Genomic DNA, 25618 nt, shown 5'->3' with positions numbered 1-25618 from the left:
TTTTATTTTGTGCAGAAACTAGAAGTGTATCTCTAGTTTTGATAAGGATACAAAAGCCTTCTTAAACATGAAGGGAAGCGCTTTACAATGCAGTCAGCAATAGTTGGATGAAAAGATTTAGCATCAGGTTGTCAAATGAATGTTATCCACAAAGGAAATATTAGGTTCCATATATAAAATAGATGAAAAACAGTGGCAAATGGCTTTTTAATTATAACTGAGATCATTAATTCCCACATGGTTGTCAAAGTTATTCAGAAGCTCCTGACTAAGTGAGCTGAATGTTTTGGAACTCAACTAGAGAAATCCAGAGGGTTATGTCTGTATTTATTAGTGGTATTTGCGATCTCTTTGAGTGCATCTTAACTGGATAGAAAGGCAGCATGAACTGGCATCACCTGAGCACAGGTTTGTCCCCCGCATGTCCCTAGAGCATGGACAGTTTCCTGGTAGAAGGCTGGGCTATGAAGTCTCCTCAATTTCTGAGAACGAGTTACTGTCTCTATAGCATCAACTTTTCTCACAGGGAACTCAGAGGAAACTGGGAAAGCATTGCCTGATGTTATTTGCATGAATTGATTAGCAAAGAACTGAGTAAGATTACATTACCATGTGCACCTCAAAAAGTGCAAAAATTTAGATATGCAAAAGTACTCTAACATCTAGATTAAATTTCTGTTTCCTGTCTCCTCATTCCCTACTTCCATCCCTTTAGCTTCAGTCCTACTGCATGTGTTCTGTCCCATTTTATTTTTTTTCCTGCCAAATGCTTTATTAGCTTTTCTTACATGGCCCAGTCTTTAAATATTGGACTTCTCAGCTCTGTTCCATTTTCCCCATCCCTGCATCTTGTCTGTCTTGCAGTGTCTACCCAAATTACTCCCTATCCTTGAGTTTTCTTCACATTATTCCTTGGTCCCCTTCATATGTTCTTCCTTGTCTTTTTCCTGCATGTACTAATTATCTACTGGCCCATTTTCTCCATCCCTCCTCTTCCCTCAATGTGGTTACAAAACCAAGCCAGAAATTCACAATTTTTAGTTCGTAGGATGAAAGTTTGGTTAAAGGGGTAAGAACAGCTTTAACACAATATCGTGTGGACACAGCTAATATTGATTTGATTGAACTTGAACTTGATAAGGTTCTTGGAGGAGATGAAAATTTTTCACAATGAAAACAATCAGCCACTGAAATAATCTCCCCAGGAAAGTGGTGGATTCCTCAATGTTGGATGCTTTTGAGATTTGGCTGGACAGGATGCTGGGCAATCTTGTCTAGACCATGCTTTTATTGAGAAAAGTTGATGATCCTTGAGGTCACTTCCAACCTGGTATTCTGTGGTTTGGTGATTGATTTCACTCTGGATCAGATGTCTTGCAACATGGGGCAAGTACTTATGTACATATGTAATAATTCATGCATATCAAATTTTGCCTGTGACTTATCTGTCTCTTCCCCCCCAGTTCCCAGTAGTTTGATGTACTGTTGCAGCATTTATATGCAGTACTAAGCATATAAATAGGCTTTAACCTGGAACACCCCAATTGCTCTGTTCTAATTTTTTTATTTCTTTATGAAGACTTGAGTTACTCAGTGAATATTGGTGCTATGGCAGTTTAGTGGAGGTAGGCTGAGCACTGGTTAGCAAGGATTTTCCGATCCATTTCTGTGCTGGTTTGCCAAGGGTGAGGTAATGGAGCAGTTAGAAAAGGAGAGAACCTGTGTTTAGTGATGCTAGAGCTTGGCTCAGTGGGCATGGTAGCTGTGTGCTTGGTCCACCAGCTGCACTGGGCCACTGGGCAGCAGTTCTTTTGATCTGGATGGTGAAGTTCACCTGCTGGTCCCTTGGGATGGGCGTGCACAAGGGAAAATGGCTCTACATCTAAGTGTGATCTTAACTAACTTGTTCATTGTTATCCAGCATTATTAATAAATTGTGTAATTTTTGAAAAGATTACTGAAGAGCCCTTCAAAAGAGCCACCTATAGTGATGAATATAAAATTAAATGCCATTTGACTAATGTACTTCATTCAGCTTCAGCCAGGAAAGGTTCTGAAAGCTTATTCAATTTCAGTTGGAGCCTGGACTGAGAAGGATTACTTTTCTTTTAACACTTAGCTTGGAGGAGAAGGACTGCAAACAGCAACCTTCATTTCTGTGCATCAGGTCACGAAGAAATGTTTCAAAAAGTAGGTGTGTGTCATGTTTACTATTTGCTAATGTAAATTAGATTGTGTATTCTGGGCATCTGTTAGTTCGACTAGGAGAGAGTTTCAGTGTTGTCAAACATAATACCAGCTGTGTGAAACGTGGACTGACAACTAATCACTAATGGAATAATCCCAAGGAGTTTTTAGGTAGTGAATTCCATGGTTACTTTCTTTTGATGAGACTATCATCTTGGAACTGGTCTTTGAGCAGCACAGCCAGGATGCTGGGACTTAGGGAAATAGTTTAACGGAGCAGGAAGTCAGTAAAGTTCTAGTATAGCACTGTGTACCATCCCTCTCATAGGATATTCTTCTAGAGAACTATCAACTTAGTACCCAGATTTAAAGTGTAATTGTGCTGCTGATGGAATGTGAACACAGAGCAGATCTTGCAAGTAATGAATTTTGACATCTTTGATTCCTTGATGAGCAGTAACATTGGTAAGCCCTAGGGGGAGAGACCACCCCACTGCACTGTCTCCAGCCAGCTCTTCAGGATGATCTGTGCTAGCCCCAGAATGCTGACTGATGTGTGAGTCAATAGAAGCCATTGGCTGGCTAATGAAAAATACTTCAACTGACTGCCATCTTCTCTTGCCAATATTTTCCACTGTAAAAACAAAGCTGTAATATAAATTCTAAATTGGCAAACTGTGCAGTCAGTTTCCCTACAAACCTGGCAAATTGTGTGATTGTGCAGATTTGGTACCTCTCAGAGGCCACTTTGAGGCCATTTTCAGTTTCTTAACTCCCAAGGTGAAGTAAAGTTTCTTTGCTTTTCTGGTGTTGAAAAGATAATTTTTTTCTTTCTTTTTTCACTGAAAGAAAGAGGCTGGATTTGCTGTCTAATTTGGTCATATATTGACTGAAGTTTTTGTGGTCTGTGTCACTGCAGAATATCACATTCAAAAGGTGGCAAGAACGAAGTGCTCAGAGCATTACAGAACCTGGAATCCTCACTTTTGAGGGAAATTCTGCTTTAAGGATACAGCAACTAAAATATCTTGTTCCAGCATGAAATAAAACACCCACTCACAAGAGTCAATTGCTTATGCAGCAAAATTCTGAAAGCTTGCATTTCAAATTAAAATGCTTTGTTCAGATGCCTTTTTCATTTCATGTTATGTAACGAGCCATTTTCAAGTAAGATGATAAAATGTTTAATCCTAAAAAGAGTCAAAATCATGCTTTTAGCATTTGGAAATCTGTTTTTATCAAAGATGACATTTTGCTATGAAGGACTTTGCTTTCCACAAGCTGGTATTTTATGTCAGACCTTTCCATTAAAGTGGTTTCAACCAACTATATTAGAAGAGATCTTCCTGGGAACATTCAGCAAGCCATCTCTGCAGCTCACTCCCTGGCTGCTCAGCACTGGGATTGCCAGGCTGGTTAGGGAGCTGAGGAGCCCACATGCATTCCTAAACCATATGTTTTCCTTCTGACTCTGTAGGGGTTATATGAATCCTTACTTTTCTGTGTCACATACTTTCCTAACTACTTTGTCCCTAAGTCTCACCACTGAAGTGTCTTATGTCTACCAAAAGTAACTCCCAGCCTCCTCAGAACAAATACTATCTCATAATTGGCTAAAATTTCAGCAGTTATTGAAAATGGCTTTTATCATGGGCTCCTTCAGCTATACTATTCAGGATTTAACTGAGCAAACTCTCTTGGTGGCTGCTTTGACTAGCATCAGGAGCCAGAGGCAAGATTGCCTTTGTTAAAAGCCCTGGGAGTCTGTTTCCCGGGACACTGGGCTGTGCTCAGTATCAGCACAGGGTGTAAGACCACACCTGACTGGCACTTTTTTCTTTTAAGTGTCATTCTACTGCTACTGTTAATAGGGAATTGGTTGCATTTGGAGCTGGGGTCACTGCTGCTAGTAAATTCCTGGGGACAGTGTGGAGCCTGCTGACTAGGAGACCATTATGTGCTTGAGGAAGGTGCTGCCTTCTGGCTCACTGCTGCCACTCATTTTCCAGTTCAGTGAGCTGCTGTATCTGGAGGGGTGGGATTTTTCTCAGAAAGGGAAATGCCAGGGGCTCAGGGCTAGGTGGAAGCTGAGCAAAATGAGCAGCTGACCTTGGAGCACTTGCCTCTGAGAGGAGAGAGCCTTCAGTTGCCTGTTCACTTCTGCCTGTTGGGCATCAAACTTGGCCCCAGACGTGCCTCACGCAGAAACAGGTGGCTGCTCTGAGACATACCAGCCCTTCACCCACAGGAGTGTGGTGAGACCTGGGAGACCCTGGTCAACCAGCTGTGGCATTCCACTTCTGTATAAGCTGTGGGCCCTGTGAAATGGAGAGCCATGCTCCTGCATGGCTCCTTCCATCTTGCCCCACTTTGAATGCTTGCCCTGTAAAAGGCAGACATCTGGGGTGAGGGTGTGGTGGGGCTAAATTGGCCTGTCTGAAGTGTGTTGTGTAGGTATGTTCTGTAGTTGGCCTCAGCCTCTAAAAATGAAAGGTGCACCTTGCAATGGTCACCTGAGATTGTGAGAGAATCAGCCACTGATTAACTACAGATAGTTCTCTTTCTTTCCTCCCTCACTTTCTCCCTCCCTTCCTCCCTAATAAATAGTTCAGCAGTATTTTTTTTTAATGATGTAGAAACTTGGTGGGATAGTAACAGCTGAATGTGGTTACAACATAGAAAATTACTTGCAGAATAAATATTTCATTTTTTATCATGGAACTGAACAGTAAATTCAGTAAATAATTTTGTAAGCAATTATCTGGCTGCTCAATCTAGGCCCGGTTTGCAACAGAAAATGCAGATTGTTCAGTATAGGGATGTACAGACCACAGAGTCACTAACAAATTCTTGTCCTGCAGCATTTGGTGTAGGATGTTGCAACTGTCCTTTGTCAGTGTGCTAGCAGCTGTGATGGCAAGGAAATTGGTTGAGTTAGTGCTATACCCGAGGTTGTGTTTATTTTGGGTATGCATACAACTTGGAGGCTGACTGCTTAGCTGCTTCTCCATATTTTTCTGTGTAACAGTAATCCTGTTGCTGTTGCAAAGTTGTAGCTAACCTCACAGGATTAGCTTTGTAATGCATGTAGAATTTTGACTCCACTGAATTACACTTTTCACAACAGCTGTGCCACAAGGAATTGATGTACTGGAGAGTACTTGTTACATGAAATACTTCCTTAGTATTAGAAATAGGGATTGATGCAACAGATTATTGTGTGGGGGGCTTTTTGGATTACTTATCAAGCAATACTTGTAGTATTTATATACTAATTTGCCCGAAATAAGTGGTTCTCAAACCAGTGACCTCTTATTTCTTTGGTACTGAAGTAACTTTGAGAGGTGGGATTTGATTAGTTCAAATTGAGGAGGCATGCTGGAGGAAGGATGCTACGGTTTGGAGACAACAAAGTCAGAACAACCTGTTCTCTGTCTACAGTCCCTGTCAGTCAGTCATGACATGAGAAATAACTGGCAGGCATTGCTGTTCCCTCTGCTCATTTGCAGCTATTCAGATGGATACCTGATCAATGGTAAAGTTTTGTTAGTCTAATAGTTCTGAAAAACTGGAAAAGCTTTTATTTAGTCAACCAGGGATTATTGTGATTAGATGAGGTGAAGTGCCAATTTCCAAGTAGGTTCAGGAAGAGTGTGAAACAGCTCATCCTGCTGCAGCCCAGCAGCTGCATGTCTGCCCTGGGGCAGGGCTAGTGTTGGCTGTGGGGGCAGGAGTGGGGTGCAGAGCCCAGCTGAGCAAAGGGCTCAGCCTGCACATCTGTGTGCGAAAGCGTTTGAGTGCTTTGCTGCGAGGCGTTGTCACATCCAGGCTATAACCTAGGAGTTCATTGCACTAACTGGCAATTTGCAAGGAAGCTGGCTCCACAACCAGTGGTGCCAAAGGCCACATGGGAAGCAGTGATGTGTGAGAAATGCACCTGAGTACATTCATATTTCACAAATCTTTAGACACTTCTGAACTGATGGTAGATCTGCTCCGATTCCTGCAGGTAGTGAGAGCCACAGCATCTGTGACAGACACTGAACAATCAAGATGTAAGGGTTTGTTTGTGTGTATAAGCTCACAGCAGGGGTGGCTGTGTGAGCTGCATAACTATAATATCATGTCATTTCAGTCTTTTAATCTTTTTCTGACAAGCTTTTGGATGTGGAAACAGCCTGAGAGAAAAAGTTCTGTCATTAGATCGTATGCATAGTCTTTCACACTTGCCTAGCTGAGCACTGCCTTCTCTTTTATTCTGCTGGGGGTTACACTTCTGTACAAGAAACAGTGCTGTTCTTTTTCCTACTGAAATACTCTTTTCTAAAAAAAAAAATAAAAAAACCAACCCCAAACATTGTGAACTTGTAGGAGGGTTAATGGGGCTTCAGTGAAAATACCCAACAGGGTATATGGCCTTTAAGTAACACAGATGCATTTTATCTCCAAGTGGTACAGGCTGAACATTCTTTGGTTGCATTAGCCTTTGAAGAAAAGATTTCCTGGATACTGAAGATCAAATGGAGAGTAACAGCTGCTTGGGATAATCAGTGCTAGGAATAGACTGATTTATGGAGCATCAGGCAGTGCCAGCAGCTATGTTTCTGCAGCTTTGAGATAGCTTGATGTTTAAAAACAAAATGCTAGAAAAGTGGGCTGTGGAACTTAGTCTGTTTGGATCAATAGTCCTGCTTTTAAGTCTGCACTGGAGCAGCTCTGAAGGAAGAGTTAAATGAGAATATCAGATTTTAAAAATGTTTTTCTCTTTGAAGCTGTTAATAACCTGAACTTGATTTACTAAGCAGTAAATGAGTGCTCCTCACATACCCTTGAAATTTGCCCAAGAAGTCTATGTTCTATCTCCACATTAGATCATCTTACTTACAAGCCTATCATTTATCTTTTTCTTAGTAAAAATTGGAACCTTCTTGCTATGTTTTGTAAGCAGTGAAACAGCTTCTAAATTTAGTTCTCTGTAAATTATTGGTAGCTTCCTAAAATCACAGAACCTGATACTGATCAACGTGTTTTCCTTGCCATCTGTATGATACATATGACCAAAAGACAGACCGTGAAGAGTTTTTGATTCTTGGGCTGGATTAGGTATCATTGATAGCTAACATTTTAATTTTGGGTGTGTGTTTGTGTGGTTCTCATTGTTTGTTTGGGTTTTGGAGTTTTTGTCCCCAACATATTATTGCTAATTTCTTGTCTCATCCAATGCTTATTGGCAGAAATAGCTATTGGACCTGAGGTCCTGAAGGAAAATAATTGTGCAGTAAAACTAAGGAAGTCAGAGTGAGGAGGTAATCAATGTACAGAGCTGATATTTTTAAAAAATGTATACTAATCTGAACAACTCATTATTACTGATATTTATAGTAATATCTAGAGAGGTCTAGAAGTCAGTATCTATTGAGCTGGACAAGGTAGACATCACCGGACAAATAGATGGTATGAGATTCTTTGAAAAACAAACTTAATGGGACAAGATTACTTGAAGGCTGGCAGAAGAAGCACATGCTTAAAGCAATGAAGTGAGTTGTCCCATGCTACGCAGTAGTAAATAAACAACCAGAGCTTTGCTGTTAGCAAAACTCATGCTTGTGTGGTATTGTACATGCTCAAAATCAATTTTAATGGCTCTAGGCCTCAGTACTAAATGAGCCTTTGATTAATCCTAAACACATCCAATTCAATAAACTTGCCCTGTAAGAGTAGGTTGTGAACTGAAATTTTGTCATTTAATTGTTGAGTCTAAAATCTTGGAGTAGTAATGTTGTTGGAACTGATAACTATTTTCTCCTCTTCATCTCACAAGCTTCATCATAAAAACTCTCTGTGTCAAACTTGCTTAAATGACTAACGTGTGTATCTTTTTCAGGAAGTGGAGGCGGTGATTTGAGGTTCTTTTGCTTTGCTAGCTGCTTCTGTTCCAGAACTTGGAGAATATGCTCTGTGAAGCTATGGCCCACATGGGAGATGAAGAGAATTAGGTGGTCTGGAGGACTTGAGGTTGCAGTAGCTTCACATACATGCAAAACTTTCTTTATGGCACTAGTGGCATCTGCAAATGGGAACCAATGCATACATGATCAAAGACTGCAGTGGTGGTGCAGGCCTTGCTATTGACTGATCAAGGTTTGTGGTTCCAAGAGCTCTATGGTGCATGTATGAGCTTCTCCAGGAGTCAGCAGCATTCCCCTCCCCAGCTCCAGAAAGGGCCATGTTTCTGTTCTGTTGTAACAGAGCTCTTGTCCATAGAGGCCATGTGTACTGGGAGAGAGGATCCGAGCTGGAAGCTGGACCTCTTCTCCTTGGGCAGTGCAGGGACAGACTGGCTCTTTGCTACATGTCTAATGAAAGCCTCCCCATGGTCCTGAACCTAGTCTTTGCTGCACATTCTTAGCATTACTGCAAATAAGTATGGATCAATGTATAAAAACTTTTATGTATAAATGTGTCCTATTTCCATAGTATTTCCTGGCCCCAAACAAAGAGATTTTGTCATTAATAATTTTTCTGACTTTGGCAATTAATTTTTAATCTATAATCTTTCAAAGTGTTCTATTTGTGGATAAATCTTGTCTTGGAGACATAGGATCATTTTTCTTTTTTTTATTATGTTAGGGAGATAAAAATCCTGCTGTTTCTGAAATAGCAGTTCAGCTCAATGAAGCTGGTGATTCACACTATAAAATTCAATTTGTATGCTAGGTGCTAAGCAAATAATCAGATTCTAATAAAGGAAGAGAACTTCAGTTTTAGATCTGGGACCTGCTATGACCTCAGTTTTTCTGCAATATTATTTAAGCATAACTACAAGTCATACCTGTCAGAATTCTTTTTTTCATGCATTGCATTAGTTTTTCTGCTGACTTGGTGACTTATTTTTTTAAATTACCATGTAGCATTTAAGCAGGATTCTGGAGTGTGAGTACTGGCCAAGATATGCATTTACTTCATATTGCTTAGCAAGGTTAGGGAACATTTCTTACTTCTATAATCATACTTTTCAGGCAATATTTTTTTATTATGTAGGCCTCTTCAACAATTTTCTTCCTAATATATTCCTTACCAAAATATTTGAATTTCTTTGGTAGACACAAATAATTTCTCTGGACAAAAAAGGTCCATTTGCTCTTCAAAAAGCTCACTTCAATTCATTACTTTGTATTTAATTTAAAAAGGTGTTCTCTCTATATTTTATCGACCATATAAGCATTGCTATGACTTTTATTCCAGTTGTTAACTCTAGGCTTTACGCTACTGGTTACTACAGCAGTTAAAATATATTGTTACTTTAGCAGTGCTTGCATGACACATCTTTTACTTTGCTCATGAGATGCAGCTATCTACTTAAGGTAGCTGTGTATGATCTGCTTTACTTTATAGTTGGCACATGAAGCCAATAAGTAAAAAAAATTGATTCTCTCCCTCCTTTTATTTTTTTCATCACTGCTCCTCAAGTGGCCAATTATAACTTCAGAGTTTATATATGCATTTGAACCAAATAGAAAAAAATATAATAAGAAACCTAGATGCTGTTGTTGAATTACAAACACACAGCCAATTTTACAACATTGAGATATCTCTATCCAACTTATCTAATATTTTTCTCTGATTAAGAGCTTGTTAGAAGCATGTGGAACATAGCATTTGGAAGCTTCTGCAGACTTTTTTTTGGTTGGATGTACTTTCATCCTTTTGGAAGACAACATGTATATAAACAAAGAATTAAACGTAAAGTGGACTTCAGCATTTGATTAATCCCCTGTTTTAGTGTTTGTACATATGTTTTCATGAATGCTAGTGTGTGTGCTTTCCTTATGGTCATTGTAGATCTAGTCTGTCTTCCTCTTGTTGCTTTAATATCCAAAACTCTTCACAACCTACTTTTTTCTCCTTTGTCCCATCCTTATAATTTCTTATTTAGTATTCAAGTTTGGCTCATGCCTCCTACCTCCATCCCACATGTGTTTTAAAACAAGTATGTTTTCAATTTCCCCCCATGCTGGCATTTTCTTATAGATGTTTAACCATGTTGAAGATGTGGATGATTAGCACTGATCTCTTAGCCCTCTTATTGACCATATGCGTTCATGGTGTGTCCCTTGGAGCTCATCTCTGCCATGAAGGCTGTAGAAACAACAGCAGCTCTTCTATTAAGAGTACTGTCCACTATGCTTTTCAATATCATCTGGCTGTACTTCTCTGTCTGCTAATGTGTTTTCTCTTATTTCTTTTTTTTTAAAGCAGGCAGTCTGAGGTTTTGCTGTGCTTGTGCAGTACCTGTAGTAATAGTGCTGGAGTCCAGAATTAGGATATTTACAAGCACTGCAGTGAATACAGATAGCTTTAATAGTATCTCAGGTGTACTCAGTTGTGTAAATTTGTTGTCCCCTATTATTGGCATAATAAGGTGAACTAACTGCTGTCTTGTGATCAAGCAAAGTTAGTCTAAGCTCCTTTTTGTTTCCCACATAGTTCTGAGTAAAATCTCTGCCTTGTTCTTTCATTGTAGCTATTGAAACCATATGTTAGAAGTTTCCACATCACATATGTTTATAATTTTCAGTAAGGTTTTTGGTTTTTTTCTGAAATATTTGAGGTGCCTCTGATCTGTGCTGCACGATGTTTGAAAAACATGAGTCAGTTTCTACTTTTTGGGAATTCTTTCAATTCTCTCCTTTTAAGCTCTGGGAACAGTCAATTCCCAGTGATGGGCCTGGATTGAAATAGGCCACCCTTTGCACCCAGCCCATTGGCACTGGTTGCTGTCCACTTTTGTGCTCAGGTTGCTGAATTATAAGCAAATTTAAATTCTTCTATTCTCAAAACCAGTTTACCTAGGAACTACAGAATACAAGCTTATAAATGGTGTGCTGGTGAGAGTTGGTGACATAGGAGAGTCAATTATTTGTGAAGTAAAGCATTTGAATATAAACATATTCAATGTTAGCTTGATGTGATGATGTTGTAGACAGGTTTAAGAAAAAGCTTCTGGCTTACTGCTGAGGGTTTTCTGACAGGGAAAACAGGAGCTTTTTGCTCTACTGGAACGAGCACAGATCTGGGAGATGAGTTTATGCAGTTCTGCTGTTGCTGCCTGTAACCCTGGTACTATACAGATGTTTAAGTCTTTCTGCACTTCCCTCGTTCAATTTAAACAGTTATGTATCTACAAATGGAAAGAGGTTATGAGTAGGTTCAGGGGGATTACAGGCATATCTGTATGTCTGTTTTAGCAACCTGCAATGCTTGTGAGGGCTTTCCACATGCTCACCTATGTGATCCAATTGCATAAGCATCTTGTGCTACTCTGACAACCAAGGGATTGAGGGACTGCAGTCAGCCCTTACCTGCACTGATTCCCTGCTAGGGAATGTGGTGCCTCCCTAGATGGGGAACTGGTCCATCACAGCTCCATCTCATTGTGCTGTAAACTGCTAGAAACTGCTTTCACAATTGATTTACAGATATAATTATATTTTCAAGTGCTTTCACTAATGCTGGAAAAACTTTGGCATACTTCTCAGGGTGTATCCGCCAAAAATTTCAAGAAGCAATATGACTATGAACATTATTCAACTTGAAAATAAACTTACTAGACGTAACTGTCCATCACTCCAAAGAATAAATTACAACACACACTTGTGGGCAGGGGATGTTCGCTCTATTGAGGGGACCTTCTTTTCTCATCAATCCTGTCCTAGTGTATGCAAGTGTGTAGTACAGAAGGCACGAGTGGATAATGTGTGTGGGAGGAAAATGGGAGAATAAGATTAAAAAAACAAAACCCCACAACTAAAGATCACAACAAAGAATCTTGAGTCTGAAGTTCTCGTGGCTGAATCCTGATTGTGATAGCTGAAGGATCACGTAGTGCATATGCAGTTGTGAGCATCTTACATGAGTTACAGACTTGTAATTTCCTGTTAAAAGATATATACCATACTAAGCAGTGCTATTTTAATGATTTTCTCTAGATTAGTCCTCAATAGATATGGCTAAACATCATAAAATCAATATTATTTTTCAGATCTCTTACCTATAAACAAGAGAATTCCCCAGCTCCTCTGTCATAAGCTCACCAAGAACAAGTGTGCTGTTTTAGGGCTTCCTTAAAAGGAAGGCTCTATTAAAGTGTAATTACTGTGCTTGCAGTTTTTGAAGGGGGAAATAAGTAATAAGGTTATGTGCCTGAAATCTAAAGGAAGAGGAAACATTTGACTAGCTGCACTCTTCCTTAGACTAAATCATATAAATTTTGTTCTCTGTTCCTGGAAATCATAGATGTTATTTCCTGTCCATTGTGTAGTTTATATTTGCGCTGAAGACCTTTGTAGGCAAGGATTAGCTCTGCAGTTTTTGTCTGTGATGTCTAATATAGGACACAGCGAGGTCTTGACCTCTTTTGTGACATTTGTGTACAAAGTGATACAAATAATGATAAATGCAATGAAAAAATGCTGTGTTGATGAGGCTGTGGTGTATGAACACACTGCACCATTTTCCTGAGCCCTGCTTTCAACAAGTGCATAGAATTAACCTTCTCTAGGCACAAATACAGTAGCAAAAACTCGTTTTTGTATTTTTTCTGGAACCATCCTTTGTGCAGTAAAGACAGCTCTGGATTACTTGTTTGACAGCAGAATCCAGCTTGGTGGCAGAACTGAATCTGTTAGTCCATAATCACGTTTCTCCTTCTGCATAATACAAATCTCTCCACTTTTGCCCACAGGCTCCCTTGTTAGGTGCTCCTGCAACAGTGATGCAAACAGATACACAAAACAGTGCTACAGGCTCTGTGCTTGGTGGTCCACACAGTAGTTGCAGGTAGCTGGTGGATCACAGCATGCACTCCCTGCACTGTCTGAGGCAGCACGTCACTACCAGGGGCTGTGGACAGAGCAGTACAGGCAGTGCAGGAGGGAATGCTCTGCTTGCAGGCTGAGGTGGGAGGAGTGCTGGGCTGTGCCACCTCACAGGCTTATGTGTTCAAGGGACACGTGCTGTAGCATCGCTGTAGCACCTGTGCCCCTGTGGTGTCGAAGACCCGACAAGCCAGAGACCTCTTTTCAAGCTGTCAGAGCTGTCAGAGGTGCGTTGGAGGAGTATGAAACCCCGGGCGGGTTGTGCTTGCTTTTAGGCTTTTAGGATCAAGCAGAAGGAAGCAGGGCTGTTTTTTCAGAGGGGATGTTTAATAATAGAACACACATAGAACTGGGTAGGATAGGAGTTTTGTGCTCCAGTAGTGGAGATGGTTTAATGGGCTAAATATATTTAAAATAGTTTTGCCTTCTGGGATAATCTCAAACCGGCTTACCTTTTCTTGTCTCCAGTGTGGACATATTTCATTCCATTTGTTTTCTCTTGTACACTGTCATTTGAAAGTGAAATCTTTTTTCTTTTGAGCCTCATGGTGAACGACAATACACATCAAAACATATGTTGGTTTATTTGCTAACTTCCGTAGAGCTATTTGAAACCCAGTGGTAATAGGGTTACATTTTCTCGATACATTTCTTGGCTCTTTAAAGTGGTGTATGGAGCTCTGGGGTTTAGCAGACGGTGACCCTATGATTTGGTCAATACGACAATTGTGGTTGCAATACATTTTTCCCCCTCATCCTATTGATATATATTTCTTTCTGATATTTGCTGTATCATCAGCTGCTGTAGTGCTGCTGTCTAACTGTAATTTCCAAAATCCTCTTGGATTAATCCTATGACAGTATTATCATACAGTATACTTACTATGTTTTTTCATGGGTACATGTTGCTTTAAGTATTTTTGCCACCATAGGTGTCAAGAAGTGTGGCAAATAAGCTTTCTTCACAGACTTTGACTGTTTTACTGGGATGTTGTGATGCAAATCAGAATTAAGGAAGGTCTCTACAATTTTCTGTGAAATAAAGGGGAGGATGTGGATTTCATTAAATACAGTGACCCAGCTGAAGATATCTTACCATTTTTAGTCTTTTGATTACATTCAGTCTTCTTAGCACACATCAGAAGAGAAGTGGTGGCGAATTGTGCCTTCCAGTAATCCTGGGCTTGGGCACTTAAAGCTCCATGCAAATAGGTTCTTTAAAAGTAAGATTCCTCTGTGGCCCCATTTCTGCTGCTGTTCCTGTCACTGTCCCATCTGTTTGTACTCATTGTCCCTTTCTGGCTGCCTGTGTTTTACCTCATTGTCCCAGTGCAGACAGAAGTGGGCTAAAGAATGGAGAGGTTTAAGGTAAATGGAGTTGGTCAAAATCTGGTGGTGATCTTGGGACCGACCATCCTAAGGTTGATTGTAAAAAAGGAATAAGAATATACATAGTATTCTTAAGAAGTTCTCTGTCCTTAAAATGGCATGTGTAGCAGATGGTGGTAAGACTGTAAAGAGGTACCAAATGAGGAGGTAAGGTTTTTCAGAAAGTGACTCTGTTGTGTGGGAGGGAGTACATGAACTACAGAGGGAGGAAAAAAGCAAAGTCTCACGATTATTACAAAATACTGGAGCTGAAATATCTTGCCTAGCCAAACATTTTGATTTTTTTTTCCCCTCAGAATCCTTTCTGAATGTCATCTGTCTTGTCAGTAAATGCCAGTGAGGGCTTGTGGACATGACCAGACTTCCATGCACTGGTGGATCAAACTAGAGTCATGATGGTTGACATGTCTTGCCACAGGCAGATTAGACCTTTGCCTGATCAGTGATTAAAACCCAGTGCCATCTCCTTTTCTAGAAGCTAGGTTCTTGCCCTTAAGATATGTATATGTGAGCTTAATGGGAGGCTTATCCCTGCCTCTAAAATCCATTTATACTAATGATCTAGTGAGTCATCAAACCTATTAGTATGGCTTGGCTTCTTCATTTTGTCTCCTGAAGTTCGATTTTGCTTTTTTTTCTTCAGAATAACGTTGTATTAATTGGCTGGCATGTGGGAAATATCCTTAATGGTATGCTTGGAAGTACCCGTGTGCCCAGTCACAGAATGGTTGTCCTGATTGTTTCCAGTTTTCTTGTAGAGACAAGATGACAAGTAGGAGAAATAGCATAGTGGGGATACTGAATTCTCATTTTGAGAGCTGGTTTTCCTCATCAGTTAAATATTGATGTCTTTCTTAGACCTGATTTCTAATTATTTAAAAATTGAAGGTAACACAGTTTAGTGCGATGACTGATTCTCACTGTATGGATAATGAGCGATTTCTGAAACTTTGGTTATGGCTTCTGAGACTTTGGGCAACGACATGTGGTGTTGGATTAGTCAGTCTTGAAATGATCCAGGAATGATGTGGTGCTATTTGCAAAAGATGCTCAGGAAAGAGGAGAACAGTATTACAGAGATAATCCAGCTATTTCTGTATTTAAATGTTGCTGTTATAGTCCCATTGGTACTATCTGTGCACCTAGGGAGACTAATTGATTTCAAATTTGATGCTTTAACCGCTAAATCATCGTCTCCAGCTGGCACTGAAATAAAGTCATTTGCATCGTCTACATCAGCAGGGAAGTGTCACCTTTGTTAAAAAAAGAACCACCGACACACAGACTTAATTATCTATTCAGAGTGCAAGCTAACAGCTCAAATGCAGTGACTTTTCTCCAAAACCAAGGCAGATATTTAAGGAGGTGTGATCAAAATCACACTTCTCTGAAAGCTGAACAGTGACTTCTAAAGATAGTTATAACTGATTTTTAAAGAAGGCTTGATTCTGTGTTTTATATTGTGTATCTTTTATATAATTGGCTTTACTGCTTATCTGTTGACAGTTTTCTCTCTTCATAATGTGACTGAGAAACACATCCTTTTAATAAAGGACCAAAGTGTTTCAAAGCTACAGTTGTTGGCAGGTAGACCGAGACTTCTAGTAGCTTGGTCTTTGAGCCTGACTAATGTGGTGTGCTAAATCTGCTCTCCTTCCACAGAAACGCTGAGTGGTTTAGGTTGTAAAAGCTATCATTATTTCAAATGCTTTTCCTTCTTGTCAATCAAACGCCCAGTTTGAGAATCTGTATGAAACCCTTTTAAGATGCTCTTAGGCCAAATAGCACTGGAAAATGCATCTAATAAAGTGCTGTTGAATAGCTTCTTTTAACTATTTAGCGCATGGCATATCATTACTTGTAAGTGCAGTTGCAATGTAGATTCATAGAAAAGGCTGTTATTTTAGCTGAGGATGTTCAGGGTCTCTGTGCTGGAGAGTGAGAAACAGAAACTGTGCAGTGCACTTTCTTGTACTGCGGCTGGGGCTGTCCTGAGCAGGACTCCAGCCTGCCCTGGCACTGACATGCTCTTTGCTCCCTGCTCCGAGGTCTGATAGTGCTTGTGGGACTCCTTTCCAGGACAGCTTTTTGAAAGGGGCAGCAGGACTACCTATGTTTATGTTCAGCTGTAGGCTCGAGTACCACGTGAGAAGACTTTTTGGCGGATATTTAGCTCATTTCATTCTCGGGAGAAATGTCAGTATTGCCGCCTGTTAACAGGCGTCAAGCGAGCCGTGTCCGCATTGCCCGTGCTGGGGGTCTCCGTGTAGCCCGGGGGATTGTCCTGGAGCCCCTTGGCACCGCTGAGCCTCACCACTGCCGCCGGGGCTCCCTTTATTTCTAACCAGAGCTGCTGCTCCCCTTCGCCCGCTGCATTCCAGGTGGTGCTGGAGGAGGAGGAGAGGCTGCTGCTTTATTCAGGCAGTGATGCTAGGATTGTGGGCGGGAACAGCTTTTTTTTTTTTTTTTTCCCCCTTTTTGTCTTTCTCCTCTCCTTGTCCTCCCTCTTCTCTCCCGCACTTGGATTTCGCTGTCTGCAGTGCAGGTCCCCGCATGCCATGCCCTCCACCCCGCCGCCCTAGGGCGAGCCCCGGGCACCATGCGGCAGGACAGGCTCACGGGCTCGCTGCGGCGCGGGGGGCGATGCCTGAAGCGGCAGAGCTCGGGCGGCGGCGTGGGCACCATCCTCAGCAATGTGCTCAAGAAGCGCAGCTGCATCTCCCGGACCGCGCCGCGCCTGCTGTGCACCTTGGAGCCAGGTACCCGCGCCGGCCGGGCGAGGCGGCGGCTGCCGCCCCGTAAGCGGCTTAGAGGGGCGGGGGGAGCGGCCGGGGCCGCGGGGTCGGCTCGGAGAGGAGGCGGCGGCCGGCGAGCGATGAGGGCCGCGGGTAGGCGCGGCGGGGCGGGGGGCAGCGCCCGGGGACGGCCCCGGCCCGAGGCAGACGCTTCTGTCCGGCCGCCGCTGCGGCAGCCCCGGCGGGGCCCGGCCGGCGTGGGGCGCCGGGTCGCGGCCTGGGGCCGGCGGCGTGTCCGGCGCGCGGGGCTCCCGCCCGCGCTGGGCCGGCCTGGAGCGGGGAGCGGGGCCAGCGAGGTGGCTCCGCGATGAGGAGCGGCGGAGGCACCGCGGCGGGGGCGAGGCGGCCCGCGGGGAGCGGGGCCGGGCCCAGGCGGGAGGCCGGGGGCGGCCGGGGCCCTGCGGCGAGGCAGCGCGCTGCCCCTGCCCCGGGGCACTCCTCCCGCTCGTGTCCCGCCCGGCTCGCGGATCCGGGCTCCGCTCTCCAGATCTCCCGGTCCTTTCCCTGCTCCTCCCGCCCGGCGTCGCCGCCTCGCAGCGCTTTTGTGTCGTCTGCCCCTACTGCCTTTCTCCCTCCGTCTCCTCTCCCCCGGGTCCGGCGACTCAGCTTTCCGCCAGTCTCTCTCCGAAGTCTCTTCGCAGCCTCCCCAGACCTTTCCCGATAAACCTGCTAACTCTTGACCTGCCGGAGACCCTCCTCCCGCCCAGCCTTTGTCTGCGGTAGGGTGTTGTCTAAATTTGCAACTATACCTATCCCAAGGGGGAGGCATCAGCTCTGCAGCTGTATTTTCTAGATCCTGCCTCACTATCAAAATCTTTTAAGAACTGGGTGGTCAGCAAACAACGTGTGTTTATTCCAGGGAGGTGGGCTCTCAACAGAAGCACTGATGCGTGGTCATGACTGAATGCTAGATTCTAGTTGCCTGCCATCAAAATTTCGGATTTTTTTTAATATGAAATATCAAGAAATTTAAATTCAATGTACCATGTTAGAACTGTCATTTGTAGCTAAAACATTGTTGATCTGTTGCCTAATCGTAGGCATTTACAAAGCATGGAAGCCAGAGATACACTGAAACATAGACCAATACATTGAAATAAACAAGGATCAGTTTCCCATTGTACTAGCTGTGTGTGCGTCAAACACACAATGCTCACTGCCTCTGTGTTTGAGATGAGTTTCAGAGGCTGTTATTAATAAGGTCTCAGATACATTTTGGGATACATTTATGGGATTGCTGTTTTTAAGATTTCCTAATTTGTAATTCTCAATGACCCCTGCTCCAACCGTAGTCAGCTATTATCCCAGGTAATGACGTTTTCTGGATAATGACATTCTTGTATTTACACTCAGATAAAGATCAGAGAATGTGATTGGAGGCGTAACTATGAATGCCATAGTCTTAAAAATCCCACTGGTTTGGGGTTTCCATATTGTTCATATGTAGGTAAAGGCAATAACCCCGTTCGGGATACGTCTTTTCACAGAGTGGTGGAGATGGGACACCTAATGGGCCCTTAAAAAATATGCTGGATGAAATATTCATATATACTTATATACTTAGTGTCTGTATTAGCTGTCTGTATTGAGAAGTTTTTTTGAGGCTGGAGATTTTAGATGTGCTTTGATACATCCCAGTGAGCTCTGGCTCCTGATAGAAGTGGTTTCATACAGAGTTACTCAGAATGTTACTTTCAGAGATAAATTGCAAGGCTAAGAATCTTTCTGAAACAACAAGCAGCATAAGGTGATAGCTTACATTGGCACTTCTCTTTCCTCCAGTGTGGGCTCCCACTGAACACAAAGCTGCTTTAGGCCTTTTTCCTTGTTTATTTTTGATAAAATATTTATTTGCATTCTGTGGGAGAGGTTTCAACAGCTGTCAAGTATAGCCAAGAACCCATACTACTACTTTGCAGGTTTAAAGCTATGGCTTTATAGCTCACAAACATGCATCAAAACACATAATCTTCCTACACTTTCTTCTGGTTTGATATTTCTGGAAAAAATCCCAGATTTTGCCCCATCCTTTTGTTTAATGTTGCTGAGGATGGACTGGGAATTTGATTCTGTCACCCAGGTATTTCGTGGATAGTATTTTTCTCCCCTCTTGTGGCTCTTTATGTGGTTCTGCGCTACATTTTGGTTATGCAATGGAAGATTGCTAGGGTTTGGGAATCCTAGGGATATAATCTTCCCTCTTACAGCCTTTTCTTGTGAGGAGTCATTGTGTATTTTACACAGGAAAGCTAACAGGACTGGGGTTTGGTTGGGTTTCCTATTTTTTATTATTTTTTATATAACTTTTCTGCAGTGGTTTCTGGTGACAGGCTTGGAAGGGCATTGAACAGAGCTTATTTTGGCATTCCCTACCCTTCAGAAACTTGTTGTCAAACACGTACCTTTGTGTGTCCTTGTATTCGTGGAGGTAGTAATTCCAGTGTGTTCCCAGCATATTCCTGCTGATAGGAATTAATATGCTTCTCAGGTGTGAAGTATCAGTTGAAAGTGTATGAACTGTAGGTGATATTTAATATGTTAATAACTAGACAGGTAGCCTGGCTGGTTTGATGTGAAAGGCCTGAGTTGTACTGACAACACTTACAGTAGGAACTATTGCTCTGTGTGTGGTACATCTATGCCAGGCTGTCCTTGCAGAGGAGCTGGGAAGAAATGTTCTCTTAAGGCCCAAAGGGGTCTTTTCTGCAAAAAGCATGTATTTATGTAATGATGAGGAATGTGACCTAAAGATGGAAGATTGTCAGAAATGGGAAAATCCAGTGAAAATGGGTGCAGACGTGGTAGGGTTGTATGGGTGTGGGATACTGAGGGGGGAAGAAACTATTGGGGAATCTGAGTTAGTTTATGGAGAGAAGACAACTGAATAAAAAAAGGGGAGTGATGAAAAAAGGAAGGTTTAGGAAACCAAGAGAGGTTGAATTGGAGATAGGCATTAATTTCCTTGACGCTCTAAAGCTCAGGGACAAATTCCTTGAGCAGAGTGCAGAAACTGCATGTAGCAAGATGATTTTTGTGCCAGAAACAACTAACGGGCAATGAGATGCTGCTCCCAGTTTGTTGGTTGCCTTCCTTGCTCTCAGAACAGTTGCAGCTTTTTTTTACATGCTTACTAGCTCTATTTTTTATTAAGCAAGGTTGTAATTTTTTTATTTTAGGAAATATAAATTCTTTAAAATGGATGTGAATGAGGAACAATTCATATATGCTCTGTGGTTCGTTTCCCGTGGTTCTTCCCCTCCCCTCCCACAAAACCATCACATAATTTGATTTGGAAAATACTTCTAATGGAGAACAAATAAGGGGACACAGATTCCATGTCTTCTACAAGAGATTGTCATGCATGACCTGACTAAGCAGTTCCTCACCATACTGAAGAGAGTGTGCTGTGTAGTCTGATGTTACCGCGTGATGTAATTCTCATTTACAGTAATTTTCACACCTGTCTTAATTGTTTGCTGTGATGTGATTTAGTTAACTTTTGTAGATGGATGATCTCATTTCAATCTGTTAATCAAGGGTCTCATTTGAAGGGTCTTATTTCAGTCTCAGGAGAGATAGCTAGCTTGACTGTTGTGTGAGCTCCCTGGTCATGATGTTCATGTAACTATAGATAGATTTTGCCTTGCTCTGAAATTTTATCTTACTGTACTCGATCTTTTGAAGACCTGGAAGTATCTGTTTGTATCTTTCTTAGGAAGCTTCTAAGACAAAGAGAGAAGTTGTTACTGGGGTCTTGAAGTCTTATAAAACTGTGAAGCAATTAATATTTAGCTGCTGGGTTGGAAATGAATACATTTTGGAAGGCTATTGGTTCTTTGCTACAAGGTAGTGTTAGTTAACGTGTCAGCATCTGTTACTTTAACAGAAGGAGTTCTTGGTCATGATATATTTTTGTGTGTATTAGGGTTTTACAGTACTTACTTTTTTTTGCTTGAAAATGAAGTTCGCTTTTTCCAGTTTCAGCAAATGTGATGCAATTTAATCTTAGTAGGTTACTGGCACCGCTACATTGCTTTGAATTATTGTGAAAAGATTTACCTATTAGGAGTCCCTATGCTGAGTGCCATTGCACTATGGGAAGGAATACTAATAAACAGTTCCTTCCAGGAATAGCTATTAATCCTTCAATGTTTTTTTAAGACATATCTATTATGATTTGAAGCCTTTATTTTTCTAGATCTGACAAGCATGTCTTTTAGATCTGAAGCAGGGAAACGAAAGCACTAATCCCCAGGTCTTAGTGATGCAATTCTAAAACGCTAAAATTCTAAACAGTGCTGGAGTTTGTGTGATTTTTTTCTTTGTTTCTATTCACTCACCCCCAACAAAGAAAAAAAAACATGGAAAAGAACATTTTCTCTTTAAATATATATTTATCAGGTAGTAAGGCTTTAAAATTACTTACCACCACTTCAGTATGCAAATGCTCAAAGGCATTTTACATTCCATAAATAGCAAATGCCACTAGTTGGGTTTTCTGTCAGACTTGAAGGTTTAGACCTCCAAAGCACTGGGTATTACTGGTGAGTTGATTAGCATGGATATTACATACTTAAAACCTTGCAGGATTATAATCTGTTTGGGTTTTCTGTGTGTGTGTGTGTGTATATATATATGGACATTTATATGTTAAAAATGTTTGGCTTCATATTCTGGAAAAATAAGAAGCTATGCATAACATAACTGTAAGTGTGGAACAGTACCATTAAATTATTAGTTATTAATATTAGTATTAAATTAGTATTAAACTATGGAAGGAAAAGAAAAGAAGGCTTTATTCTTTGTGCCAGCAGACGGGAGGGAGGGAGGGGATATGATGCCGTGTTCAGCACCTGAGTTCTGGACAGCGGCATTTGAAGGACCAAGGAATTGTACATTCAAACTGTGGGATGGAAAGCAAATTAAATGTGTTACTGTTGATTGTGTTGATCTGGCATATCCAGTGCCATGTTGGGATCCACTTGAGATTCTGGTGTTTTATGTAAAACTGTATGAACTATTAGTAGGCCCGCTTCATAACAATTAAAATAGTTTGCTCATATGGCCAAAATAAAATCTATGCTTAAATAACAATACTGACCAAATGCACATTATGTTCTGAGGAATTATAAAAAAAATACGTTCTGAACAGTAAAATAATTTTAGCACACCAAACTTAGAAATTAGTTTTGACTGACTTAAGGTCAAGAAGCTGGCATAGATGAAAAGAAACTGTCTCTGTACATGTATTTTTCTGTGGATACACATGACAATTTGCAGTGTACTGGTATAGTTTGTAGTACAGTGAACTATATGAATATTAGTGAAATGAGTTGTGTCAAACTACATCATTAAGGAGAATGTTACTGCATTTTAAAAACATTTTGTCCATGTACTTCTTAACATGTTCCTTGAATCCACTGTGAAGACAAAATTCACTGAAACAGATTGAAATGTAGTTGTTATAATAGGAGGCTAAAATTTTGTGTTCTTGTTTCAACTGTGGGATTTTTGTGTTTGGGATTTTTTGACTTCTTTTTGTCTTCTGAGCTAAATAAAATAATGACCTTTTTTTTTTCATTTTTCTTTTTAGGGGTTGATACAAAATTGAAATTCACTCTTGAACCATCTTTAGGTCAAAATGGTTTTCAGCAGGTAATTTGATTTATTTTTCTCTTGAGTTTGTGAAGGAGTGGGTCTGCAGTCAAGGTGCTTGCCCTCATTCAGAAGTGCATTTGTCATCATAATGTCAGCATATTATTTGCAATTGCATCAAGAGCTGTTTCATTCATATTCAGAAAATGGAATAGGCTTTCGTTGTTTACTCAGATATTTCCTACATCCTTGTGTCCTAGAATATTATACTCTTGTCACATCATTAAATAATTAATCTGTATCTTCCCTGTGAGTGGATTAAGCAGTTAAACTCTGAAATGCCTGCAGTAAAATGAAATTAATGTGCATATCTGCAAGGTATTAAATGTTGCTATACTGTAGCATGAAACTAATGATGGATATTTTACAATTTTGGATGCTTTTGCTTTTAGTGGCATGATGCGCTCAAAGCAGTGGCCAGACTGCCGACAGGTATCCCAAAGGAATGGCGGAGAAAGGTAGGTAGACCTCTATACCTTGTGGGCCATATTGCCTGTAGGTTTCTCAGAAGAGGTTAATTACATCAATATTATCTGTTGGTGGTTTTTATAACAAATATTTGGACCTTATAAGCTGTACTGGGGATTTTTCCTTGTTTACGTTCTTCAGTGGCAACCTCACAGGGCAGCTGGAAAGGCTGAGGAGACAGGTAAAGATGGTGTTTTCAATAGTTGGGCTCTTTCTGCTTGAGGCTTAGGTAACTTATTCTGGTGCAGATGTTACTGCTTCATTCTGTCAGTCTCAAGAAATTGCACTGGTGAAATTTCCCCCAAAGCTGAACATATCTGCAGTGTAGGCTGTCACACTTACAAAGGTGAAGTTGATAGATAATTAATGTTGACAAGAATGCTCATAGAAACAGTTGATGGGGAAAAGGCAGATTGCCAAAATTAGGGAAATTCAGAGTAAGGAGTGATGTAGAATGGCAGAGTGCACCATTAACAGGAAATTGCACTGAGTTAGTGTTGTAGGAAAGGGTCCACTGGGATTTTGCTAGACTTACTTTATTGCATTCTTCAACGTTTGAAGCCCCCTAGCATAAAAAGAGGCATGTCTATTAATTTTTTCTTTAAAACTGAGTCACACGATCTAAGCTTTAAAAACACAGTTTTAATAAAAGTAGTATTTTTGAAGATTTATAAAATACATGTAGTTTCACGTATTTTTGATGCATCAGCTTAATTTCCTTTTCCTGTTTTTGCTATCTTTCCAAACTGAACTGTACCTCTTTACAAATCAGGGGAGAAGGAAGAAAAGACTTGGTGGCATTGTTTTCCTCACACCACGATGAATTTATTTTTAATCTACAACTAGAGTGAATCTTTATATCCATCTAACAGCCTTTTCTCTTTCCTGAAATATTCTTTTCCCACGCTCCAGAAAGTGTTCAGACACTTTTCTGTGGTACATGAGTGGAAGACGTCACAGAATCACAGAAGGGCTGAGTTTGGGTGGGACCTCTGGAGGTCATCTGGTCCAACCCCTCTGCCCAAACAGGGCCCCCTACAGCTGGTTACTACGGGCTGTGTCCATGTGACTTTTAAATATCTCCAAGGAAGGAGATTCCACAATCTCTCTGGGAAATCTATGTCAGTGCTCCTCAGCCTGTACCCTCCCCCACACCATGTGGCAAGGGAACGGGCAGTACTCAGTCACCCTCACAGTAAAAAAGTGTTCCTTAATGTTCGAGGAGAACTTCCTGTGTTTCAGTTTGTGCCCATTATCTCCAGTCCAGTCACTAGGCACAGATTAGAAGAGCTTGGTGTCCTCCTCCTTGCACCCTCCTTTCAGGCGTTTATACACACTAGTAGAATCTCCCCATAGCTGCCTTTCTCCAGTCTGAACGGTCCCAGCTCTCTCATAGGAGAGATGCATAGGAGAGATGCTTTGCAACTGGGTGCCCCCCAGCAAATACTGGTGCTTGGGATTATTTCTCCCCAGAGGCAGGATTTTGCACTTCTCCTTGTTGAACTTCATGAGGCTCTTGTCAGACCATTTTTCCATTCTGTCAAGGTGTCCTTGGGCTTATCAGCCACTCCTCCCAGTTCTGTGTAATCAGCAGACTTGTGTATACTCTGCCATGTCATCCAACTCAGATCTGTCTTTCCTTCTCACTCTGCCCATCTCTGTGTTTGCTCACATGTGACCACATGATACTAGCCAAAGAAGTAGTGGTAAGAAAAGAGATGTTGTCTTTTCACTGCCATTCCCCAGTTTCACAATGATTTTAAGATAGATACCAAAATAAAGGAAGTATTTAGTGTTAGTGGCATGCTGATTGCTTCCTTTGCTGTCAACAGAAGGAGCAGGTTGACATCTGCATTATTGTTGTGGCATGTGACATTTAGTTTCTGGGGCTGGCAGAGGTAAAGAATCCAGTCAAACAACATCAGTAGGATGTCAAACAACATCTGAGGTGGTTGGGAGGCAGAACAGTGGCATTCCTCCACATGGGTGACTTTGCAGAAGTGTGGGAAGGGACATTTAAATGCAGAAAACATGAGATTCTGGGAGCTGTCTATAAATTCCTTCCTCATGCAGCTATCTAAGTGTTTAAATCTGTGGGAAGTGTCTAAATTGCTTTTCTCACTTGAGTGAATTAATGGCTGGTATAAAACTTGACCAGTTTGCTTTTATGATTTCTTTCAGTTTCCTGAAGAAAAAGATCCTTTATTGTTACTTGCTGTCACTGTATGATCTGTCATGTGCCTTTCA

The 25618-nt window shown here is 41.3% G+C and overlaps 1 protein-coding gene across 6 annotated transcripts in view; it reads left to right on the top strand.

Moving 5' to 3' along the window:
• TBC1D30 (TBC1 domain family member 30) overlaps positions 1 to 25618 on the top strand; it is a 53209-nt gene that overhangs the window by 5968 nt on the left and 21623 nt on the right. For 3 of the 6 annotated variants that reach the window (XM_032107061.1, XM_032107057.1, XM_032107058.1), the window contains exons 3-4: positions 22842 to 22903; positions 23296 to 23361. Coding sequence is in view for 4 of the 6 variants with exons in the window: in XM_032107057.1 (XP_031962948.1) it covers positions 22842 to 22903; positions 23296 to 23361 (128 nt within the window). In the remaining 2 variants the exon portion in view is untranslated. Of the gene's footprint in view, positions 1 to 16906; positions 17213 to 17948; positions 17968 to 22841; positions 22904 to 23295; positions 23362 to 25618 lie in introns of those variants that run through there. The other 3 variants (XM_032107059.1, XM_032107060.1, XM_032107062.1) reach the window with 3 other exon arrangements.

This window comes from Corvus moneduloides, chromosome 4 (genome assembly GCF_009650955.1).
Source record: "Corvus moneduloides isolate bCorMon1 chromosome 4, bCorMon1.pri, whole genome shotgun sequence".
Classification (NCBI taxonomy): domain Eukaryota; kingdom Metazoa; phylum Chordata; class Aves; order Passeriformes; family Corvidae; genus Corvus; species Corvus moneduloides.
This window is presented reverse-complemented; position numbering and strand designations above follow the sequence as displayed.